The 10,760-nt window shown below is 44.5% G+C and overlaps 1 protein-coding gene across 1 annotated transcript in view; it reads left to right on the top strand.

Moving 5' to 3' along the window:
- VSX2 (visual system homeobox 2) overlaps positions 1 to 10,760 on the top strand; it is a 21,184-nt gene that overhangs the window by 3,796 nt on the left and 6,628 nt on the right. Inside the window, exon 3 of the mRNA XM_057371739.1 lies at positions 787 to 910. Within this exon, the coding sequence (XP_057227722.1) occupies positions 787 to 910 (124 nt within the window). The remainder of the gene's footprint in view (positions 1 to 786; positions 911 to 10,760) is intronic.

Here is a 10,760-nt window from a genome sequence, read left to right on the forward strand (position 1 = left end):
GAGTGGAAGTGGTCCGAGATTTCACATCCATCTGCTGGAGAARGGTTTTCATCTGTCTCGGCTTTCCAGCTGCTGATTTTTCAATTTGGTTGTCCCGAACTGAGAACTGGCTGCGCAGAGGCAGGTTGGGCTGCTGCCCGCCCAGCGCGGTCCGGGAGGATTTCTAAAGGATAATGGGGCAATGCAAACCGGCAAGGAGCAGCTAATGGGATATTTGAGGGAAGCAACCAGGGTAAAGGCAGAGGTCCTGACTCTCACGGGGAAGAACTGGTGAAAAGTGATGGGTTAGGGTGGAGAAAACATTTGGAGAATTCATCCAAGGACCGGGACTCGAGATTAAGGATCACTTGCTCATGGAGATTGAAGAGGCTAAGGATCAGCGGCTGGAAAAGGGCTCAGCCCCTCTCCAGAACGGGTGCTGAGGGAATGCTGCTTCATCCCAGTGTGAGGATCCTCACAAGAGGCAGCAGAGTCTGAGAAGTGAGATCAGCTGCCATTGCTGCAGGTGCTTGCTGCCGGGGAGGGACTGTCTCCAGAGGCAAGTCCCTGAAAGGGAAAGTGATTTGTAACTGTTAAAAATGCTGTCTTCTGGCATTTTCTGGTTCTCCTTTCACCCTGGCACTTGACCTTTTGTGCGCAGAAACACAGGAGGTGGAGGAAAGCTATGTGTTAGCAGGTTACCGAGGTTTCACTGGTTTCAGTGTCCATTTCTCTGACTCCATTTCTCTGACTTCTTCATCATCTTTGTTGCTTCTTGTTTTTTTAAAAGAGTTTTACTCCCCTCAGGACAATCTTCACATCCTATCAACTGGAGGAGCTGGAAAAGGCCTTCAATGAGGCTCACTATCCTGACGTCTATGCTAGAGAGATGTTGGCCATGAAAACAGAGTTGCCAGAAGACAGGATACAGGTAAACACATCTCTTGGACCCCTTTATTGTGCTCCTCTCAGACATGTTCATCCCTCCGTGAAGAAAAGGTTGCGGCATGGGAAGTATGACATTTTTCTGAATAAACTTCCCCAGGCTGCCCACTCTCCTGCTTTTGATGGGTAGGCAGACAGATCAGCTGTTCTTGGCAGATTTGTGTTTGGTGTTTGAATGTCGACATGTGGTGTGTTGTACGAGTGATTTGGGGTGTGTGTAACAGAGGAAATCCTAAATCAGAGAAGGACAACAGGCAAAAWAMGATGACAGTGTTTCAAGGTCTTGGTGAAGGCAAGAAGAGAGCCTCCCAGAGACCATGTTTGGGGGTTATTGTTGAAGGGAAAGAGCACATCTCTGCTCTTTTGGACACAGAAGGATGCACAGGGGCAGCATAGACAGCTAGGACAGCTGCGGGTAGGATGCAGTGTGGGAATGATGAGTGGGTCCCAGTGAGTGTTTGCACTGTGTCTGCACTTTGGCTGAATTTGCCTTCTCCAGTCAAGTTTCTCTGAAAGTTTCTGGGGATATATATATATATATATAATATGTTAAATTTTGTTAACAGCTTTTAACATTAAGGTTTTAACTGCATGTCAGTCCTGTCCTGCCACCGTGAGGAGGTAGAACAAGGTGGTGTGGACTATCACTGCTGGGTGGTGAATCCTCCAGCAGGAAGGGGCAGCCTGAGCTGCAGGGCTGTGCCAGGACCAGCCTTTGGCATGCATTACAGCCAGAAAGCTGGAGAGAACAAACAGCTGCTGTTTACAGTGTGGGAGGCACATTGGACAGGATAAACATGATGTTCACAGGGGTGGGCTCCAGCAGCTTCCATAGCCTCACTTTACCCCATGGCTTGCTCCCATCAGGTTTCTACACAAGGCACAGGATTGTAGTGGCCAAGCCTGGAGCAGGGGGTACAAGTGATAGTTCTGGTCTGGCTGGAAGTTAAACTGGCCTGGTCCTCCTCCCAGTGGCAGGGGCTGGCTCTGTGACTGGTGCATAGTAGTTTCTAGAAGAGACATTGTCCCAAGTGCTATGCGGTGTTGGACGGGTCCTGATTTCCCTGTTTCCTCCTGTTCACCCTTCGTGCATGCCCAGCGCCCCCTGAGCCTGTGCTCTTTCTTTGCTGAAGAGACAGCCCAGGAGGCTGCTCCCTTGKGGGTTTGGAATGTAGCTCAGAGGGGGCTTAGCAGGATCACACTGATGCTGGAGGCTGCTGAGGTGTGACACCACRCAGGGACAGGAAGATCCTTCAAAACAAAAGTGTAGCCTTTCTTCCCTCTGTCCTGAACCCCTCTCACCACCTTTATCCTTGTGYCCAATCGAAAATGACATTTTTATAAAAGCAATTTGTGCTTCTTATCCCATTGAGCTGGCAAGATTCCTGCTGATCCAGCAGCTTGTAGATAACCTGTGTGCTAACAGGATTTCCACTGGTCTTCAGAAATAATGGTCCATCATCTGAAATCCTACCTGATGCATTAGGATTTTGCTCTGACAAACAAGCCCTGATGGTTTGCCTCTAGAAAGAGTGAGATGGATGGAGGGTCACTTCTCCACTTGTGACCCTTAGGATATCAAGTCAAGAGAGGAGAGACCTATTGGGASTTTATTGTTGCCTACACCCCCCATTTGGTGCTAAGCTGGAAAGAATATCCTTTGATTTCCCATAAAAGGCCTTTTCAAGGAAGAGGTTCATGTAGTGGCACAGTGTATGTTGAACTCCAGAGGCCTCATTTCTCTGGCCAGARCTGAGTGCCTTCACTGTGTGTGAGGTTGATGAGATGTTATGGCAGTGTAGAGTTGGACACTGCACACACTGCTTCAGCACCTGAAGTGCCTTTCTTGTGCTGAGTGTTTTAACTGATTCAGAAATGAAAAAGTMTGTTAAGAATCTTAGCTGTCACTGGCTTGTCTGCCCTGTCATTCTGCAGCAGGCTAATGGACAACTACCTACTCTTTCTGTTTTGTGGAGTTTTTAAACCTAGGAGGGCTCTTTACTGGGGCCCCTCTGCTCATGAAATCAGGTTAGACTTGGACAGCAGAAGCAGCCAACGTGGCTGTTCTGAGCATCAGGTGTAACCAATGGCACGTGTATTCCAGAAGAAAGTGCTTGTGAATAACATTTTTGCTGAACATGAAAGGGGAAATAMTGACAAACAGCAGAATTTCTGTGGCGTCTGTTGAGCATCCTGCCAGGGTGAGCATCAGGGTGACACAGGAATCCTGAGCATCACTGATCTTTCCATAGGCCAGCAATTGATTGTCCTTTACCACACATTCTATGAAATTTCCTTGTCCGTACTTTCTTCGTGTGTGACAAGCCATGGCAAGGTCATTCCCAACTTAGATTATACTTCTTGATATTTTAGCTCATATACCTTTTTAACTTCAGACCTTTTTGTTGCAAGCCTAATTCTTTCCCCCTTGCTATAAAGTTCACACTTCTAAAATTAATCTAAGGTATTTCTTCTCCCAGCTGTCACTTTTGGTTTTCATCATTGCTTAAGCAAATTGCAAAGATCTTTCCTTAAATCATCCTTCATAATCACATGCTCATCTCTTAATCATGTGGTTGTTCTTACATGAAGCCCATCCTGCCTGGTAGCCTTCCTGGAGATATGGGATCACCTGCCTACAGCTGCACACGGGGTGTGTTCACGCCAGCTCAGCTGCACTTATGGGCCTTTGCAGAAACACCCTTGAATTAGCACTGTCTGATTGCTTCCTTGTTCATTTATTTCTATTTATCTGATTCAGTCACTTCAAACTTCTTAGACAGATTTTTTTTTATGCTCAGGATTTTGCCTTCAATATTCTGGGTTTCATATGTAATTTTGTTAACTTTGGCCAACAAGTATAATAACAGCCCTACCAACTCTGGCGCTGGCAAGAGGTGGATGCTACACTGTTTGTAATTTCATATTGTTGCATTTTTTTTCTTTGCATGTGTTTCCAACTGAGGGAGCTCTATAGTTTTGTATTTTCATTTAAGYTTGCAGTTCCTCTCATCTTTCAACGTTCCTCTCTCCCTCTTGTAAGCCATTAATGAAAGAGTTTTCAAAGATTGTTGTGAGCATCACATGTTGTGGACTTCTACAGCTTTTTATGTGGTTTCCCACTGGATCCTCACCTAAGAGTGATATCTACCCCTTATTTTCATTCATGGAATTATTTCTCAGGAGGTAGTAGTCAAAGAGAAAGCAAATCACCTATGAAATTTGATGTGAAAGTGAAATTCAAAGGATGCAATTGAAAGAATGATATATAGGAACTCTTAACAGGTAAAACCTTCAACAGAACACTACAAATAGCCATCAGAGGCCATGAAAGGTACTGGTTTAAGAGAACATTGAGTCCAGAAAAAAAATATTGAAATTCTACATTTAAAGAGGAGATGAAAGTGTAATTTTTCCCAAGGCAGGCACACATTGTGTGTATCTTACTCCCACACTGAGCAGGATGCTCCTGGAAGGAAAATGAGCATCCTCCCATTGGGCAGCATGGGAAAATAATTTTGTTYTCCTAGTGAGATACTATACACAAGTCAGATCAGGTGTCACTGTGACCATTTTGCAAAAAGACTGCATTAATCAATGTATTTGAAAGAATATTCATAGRAGTTGAAGTGCCAGTATTGGAATAAACCTAGACTGTTCTGTAAAATCCAGGTGAGGAAAGTAGATTCCTGTGTAGAGGCATATCCTTATTAAACAATATGAAGCATTAAAAATGTCCTGAAGCTGACAAATATTGCAGCATCTGACTTAAATCACTGTTTCTCATAACAAATACTCTTAAGTGTAATGTGCAAATTTTAGGTAAGTTATCCCTATTGAATTTATTAATATGTRAGAGTTCTAAGCTCTACACAAAGTAGTTACAGTACTAAAGTTCAGTAACAGTTTGATTTGGGATTATTGAAATGATTGTGTATGTTTGTCCTTAAAGGACATCTCCTACTGATCAAACAAATTGATTAATCAATATTTCAAAAATAATAAGATCCTGACTGCTATTGTAGGGACACTAGAGWTACCTTTTAAGGGAACTAATCAATTAAAAAAGGTAATAAAAGTGCTAAAAAATTGTTAGTTCTTGTTGTTAGAAGATTGTAAAGTAATTATACGGATGACAAATTTTGGGATAAATAAAATGGCTCACATAAGCAAAAGGATTCCCAAGAAGAGGCTGATGATGTGTGCAGAGTGGGGATTGTCCATGTATGCAGCAAGCTTTGTCAGGCAGCTAAGAGGCCCATTTTGTCTACAAACAAAACAAGGCCAACTACATTTTTAATTGAAAATACATTGGTTTAGCTACCAGATTAACACATTTCAGCATCACTGTGAAGCCCTTTAGGAGTTGAACGGGGATGGAAGAATCAGGAGGAGTAGTCTTTTAGAGGGAAGCAAGTACCAAGAGTATTTTTCAAGGACAAGAGGCTTACATTGCTTCAGTTTTGCAAAAAAAGGTTCTCTATTTAGAGGTGAATGTAATTTGTAAAGTCTGAGGAACCTGTACTGCATGGAGTGTGATCTCAGGAGTGAACCCACAGAGTCCCCTCAAGAAACATGATAGAAAGTATGAAGAAAAAGTTAGTTTTACTCAGATTTAGCAGCCCTGGCTTCTCTCCCTCTGGCCAGCTTTTCCTGCTTGCTGCAGGGTGCTCAGTTGTAGTCTGAATCCCATGGTGTAAATATGGAATGCTGTGATTGCTCCATGCAGTTGGTGACCTTTCCTGAATCTGTGCCTGGAATGGCCGCCAAAGGATTTCTTAGTGCTGCAGAAAGTAATGGTGGTGTTGGATTTTATAAGCTTATCACTATTACTCTAAGAAGTGAAGATCTGTCTACTCTTGTTAAAATTTTGGGTGRCTCTCACTCACAGAACAGAGAAAGGCCAGCATGAGGCACACTGCCGGTGAGTTCCAGCTGGTATCTCTGTACAGCACATCCACAGGGACCATGCAGCTGGTAGGAAATTACCAGAGTGGTAGATTACCAAGGTGAAGAGCAAGCCAAAAGTGTTGCTGTTCTGTGATCCAATCATTTCAATATATATATATATATATATATAATTTTTTATAGAGCCCTGCAAGCAGTTAATAATGAAATACAGTTGAGCAGCTAGGGCTGGCTACCTTTGCCAATAATTCCTGAGCACTGGGGCAAGCACAACTATGTGTGATACCAGATAAGTGTCATTAACTTCCCCTATGCTTCTAGAAATGTATGAAGTATACAAGAGAGAGTAATAAAACTAATCAAACTTAGTGGCTTGGTGAGAATATTAGTAGGAGTTTTTCTGGTGGCGTATGGTGCATCTCTGCCTCCATGTCTTTAATTGGTACGTTAGGAGTTCATCCACTTTTCTGCCTCTTCAATAACATGCTTGTTTAGTTGATCTAAATTCATATTCATTTCCATTTTTCAATTAAGAATTGTTTAATTTGGCCCTTTCTCTAATGGATTGTTTTCATTACCCTTTATCTATGGCCTGTTTTCAGCCCATGTGCTAGAACTTCGTTTACAAGTTAATTACCAGAGCTGCAAACAGAGGGGCTGGGTGATGGGCAAGAGCAGGGGCCCAGGCAAGCCTTTCCAAAGGGATTCCTTTCTGAAGTCTGAAAAGTCTTTCTTACACTACATGCTTTTGGACAGAGAAAGAGAATGTGGGAGGCAAAAAGAACGAAAATGGAGGGCCAAGAATCACTCTGCAGGGCAGAGGTGGAGCTATAAAGTTATGAATATTTTCTTTACCCAGGTATTTCTTTATCCCTTTGTGTTCAGTCTTTGAATTTCTTTAGCCACTGACCAATTTTCTAAATGGGTTTGAAAAACAAACCAAACTTGCCTCTGCTTGCCTTCTGCTCTGCTCTTGCTGTCTCAGGATAAGGGACTGTGAATTTTATGTGCTCCTCCACAGTATTGGGAGAGAAACAGGGCTCTTTACAGCGACTCTGCTTGTTCCCTCCATGGTTTGGAGACACCAAGGATCAGACACCTKCAAACATTGGGGTACATGAGTTCCTGTGAGAGGAAAGACAGGAGGGCAATAAAATATGCCAAAGCCCATTTCTGTGGAGTGTCATGTCCAAGAGAATCAGGAATGGTTCTGCACACTTGATGCCAAGCTGTGACAACTCTTCACTGCATTCATCCCCACATTTTCTTAACAGTAGTTTAAGCCTAACACTTCTCTGAGTTATCTTAGGGATTGCAGTTGCTCAATCACTTTAGGAAATACTACCCCAAAACCCTGTGCTGTGAACATTTGTATTCCTTCACTTAATGAGGAACTTTGTTTTCACAACTGATTTAAAAAAAAAACAAACAAACAAAAAAAAACCCTAAAAACTGGTCATCCCAGCAATTTCAGTAGTTAATTCCTCTCCAGCCTTATGATGCCTGGCACAGGGACCAGCTGATGGTTGCATTCATGTTTTCCTTTAATGACCTTTTATTACAAAGTTTTCCTCCTTTCCTACTTTGAATAGAGATTTTTCTATAACAGTTCAATAACACAGGCACTTTAGACACTCAGTTAATTTACTCTCCCCTTTATTTCTTAATGGATCTATTCCTCTCTGTAATGTTTTTCTTTTACCCTGATAGATCTCAACAAGTTCTTCTGATTCCTCTCTGGAAGGACAAACCCACTCTGCTTTTTATTTCCCCTCTCTGTGGATGTTCTGTGAGCCAGGTTTTGCCCAGGCACTGTTGAGCAGTCCAGTCCTCAGCAGACATCCAAGAACTCAAATATCTACATGCATGACGCTGGCAGGTCCTTCTGTGGAGCAGAAAAGAGGAACTGAGCTGGACAACAAACTGTTGATGCTACAGCATCTTACAACACAGATGCCTTCCAGAAGCCATTTTATCAGAGGCTGGGAAAAGCATTAGGTGCTCTTCAGTCTATCCTGAGTGTTACAGGAGCAGAAACAAGAGGTGTTCAGTTTAGGATCTGCCTGGTGTGAGAAGCACACTTTGCTYCCTACTTTATCTTTTAGCAAGTATCTAGTAGGCTCCCAGTTGTCTGAGAAAAGGCAGAGCTGAAACTCTGGCTGCAATGTTGCTTATAGAGCTTTCACTTCAAAATTGTAGCAAGGGAATGCAAACCAAGCATTGCTTTTATCTGGTCACCTTCCAGTGAGTTACATAAATGCTCACACCGTGCATGTTGCACATTGATAGGGGTTATGTCCTCTCCATGGTCTAGAAGGACCCTGGTGACTGACTCCTGCCTGGTTTCTCTAAGATAAGGAGCACGTGGATAAGCAGCAGCACTTGGCCAGGCTGGGTTAGCTCTGTTGAATCTGTGTTGTTCAGACAGGCCAGCACAGCCAGGCTGCCCACCTGTGCCTCTGGGAGGCCCTGGTTCACCTGYGGCTCCAGGACTCCCAGATGTTCTCACCAGGATACCCTTTCCTTTCTAAGGACACTGCATGACTTCCCCAAAGGGAGGGCTGGATTGTGAGTGTTGTCGAGAAAAAAATTCTTGGAAGGATCTAGCCATGCCATCYGTGTGAACACGTGTGATAAATACCTGTGCCTGTCCCTGCTCAGAGCCAGTCATCCATTCCAAGATAATTTGCTTTATGTCCATCACATCTTTCTGATATCTCTGGGTCCTTCAGTGCCAGCCTTCCAACTCAGAGTGCCCCATGACTGTCACTATAACAACTGCCATTTATTAGCTGAGTGGATCAACCTCTTGAGCTTATATGATGATCATGACTGAGATCAAGGCTTCAGGGTCTAAGTGTCCAGTGAGGGAGGGTCCTGGCCTGAGAGATCTTAGCTTGGGGAAAGCTGGGAATGTGCTGGTGAGCTCAGATGTGCTGTCCTGGTGCAGGCAACCTCCCCAGACAGGTTGTGTGTCACCAGCTCTGCCGGTTACACCATCAGCTGTGCTGTGCTCCTCTGACTGTCCTAASTCACCGTCTCTAGCATGAAAGTGATGATGTGGCATGTCCCTGCCTGATCACAGCGTGCATTACACACAGATGTTTATGAAGGTCTATGCTAAGGTCTCCTCTGTGCTAGAGGACCTGCAGAGCAGTGTTAGTGGGGGGAAAAAGTAAAATGAAAATAAAGCAGGCAGGATAGCAGCCTTGTTAATGGAGTCAGGTACTGTGATCACCCAAAGGGTGGATGTGTGCTATCACACTTTGTGACGATGATAGATATCTCCCTGGGTTTGCGTSGACTAGCATGATGAGTGCACTCCTSTCAGCTTTCTTGTGACTATCATGCATCTATGACCCTGATGTTTTTCCTGTTTTTCAGTTGGCATGTTAGGAAAAGAGGAATTTGGTGTTGATCTGCCAGGTCCCAACATATGGCAATCTGTACTGTAGTGCCAGCTAACCTACTGATCAGCTGGAATCACAGTGTGACTGTGGTGAAGCCAAAATCTCAGAGATGCATTTGCTGTGCAGATGCATGGACTGAGTGTTGCTGAACACTGATCTCACTGTACTGCCCCTGYACATGGTGTGGACACTTGTTTTTCTCTGGGGAAGATGGGATCCCARCAGCAAATGAAGCTCTTTGCTTCTGAAAGGTTACAAGAAGTGAAAAAACACGTTCTTACATGAGGCGACAAGGCCAGGTGAAAAGCTCAGATTTTCCAAGGGAAAACAGTTTAAGACATATTCCCTGGTCAAGTGGGGTTTTACAACTTTGGTTGCATAAGTCAGAAAAATTCAACAAGTAGTTATACTTGGCCCATGTAGTGCTTAAAGAGCAGGATTCGTGGCATGGTAATATCATGTACTTTTTTTCTGGGGGCTGATTTTAAGCCTGTATTCAATGTGTGCCCTGTTACTCTTTTAGCTTAGAGGAGACCCAGGCTTGGATGAACCATTGTGTCTTCACTCAAGAGGGATGAGCGCTGTCTCRCAGCTCATCTTGGATCTGTTTGCCAAGTGGGTTGGGTACAACTCCAGCTATTGTCAGAAAGAGCTCTTGCTATGTTGTGTACAGGAATTGCTCTTTCTAAAGCGAGCTTAGAAAGCTCTTTCCCAGTGTTTAGCAAGAATAGGGATGATGAGTCCTTCGATCAGCCATGCAGCCCATGTGCAACCTTTACTGCACTCATTTAACTTCATAACCACTTTACACCAGCCATAGAAAGTGATGTCACCATAAACAGCACCAATAACTTTTGACATTACATTTGAAAAGACAGCAATAAACTGTTTCCAGGCTTACACAAGTGGTGCAGTCTCAGGAAGCTTTTCTGCAGTGATTGCTAAAACAGAGGGAAGTGAGGAAGCCCCAGGGSACAGTCAGCCTCATGCTCTCATGGCAGCCCATCATACAGCCCAGGCTCATGGGTATGGGTGGGGACATGCTCCAAGGAAGATGTGAGGCCCTTCTTTGCAGTCTCACATCTTCARATTGAGCCCAGTCGGGCCACAGGTCTGATATGAGGGTGAGAACATCGCTGCTTTTTCAGAGGTTTTCGTTTTGACCACCCCCATTGTTGAGTCTTGGKCTGGAGAGGGAGAAGATCGAAAGGGAGAGGTGTAGCTGTGAGAAGAAACTGAGTGCTGAGATGGCAGCAGGGCCCCAGAGGGGCAGCTGGAGGGGTTGTCTGGTCTGCAGCTTGGTGCCCCAAAGGGCTTCAGGTAGAGAAGTGACAGGCAGAGAACCTGCACCAGCCGGTCCCTGTGCAGGGGAGGCGGTCTCTGCGTGGCTCTGGGGGTCTTGGGATTTTGTCCCTTGCTTTAGGTGCTGGTTTGCCAACAGCTGTGTGCAGCTGCTCCCTGCAGCCTGGCAAAGGCGTGTGCTGCAGTGTCTGTGTGTCCGTGTCTGTGTGTCCGTGT

Source organism: Malurus melanocephalus, unplaced genomic scaffold (assembly GCF_030028575.1).
Source record: "Malurus melanocephalus ecotype Western Australia unplaced genomic scaffold, MMel_1.1 scaffold_0, whole genome shotgun sequence".
Classification (NCBI taxonomy): domain Eukaryota; kingdom Metazoa; phylum Chordata; class Aves; order Passeriformes; family Maluridae; genus Malurus; species Malurus melanocephalus.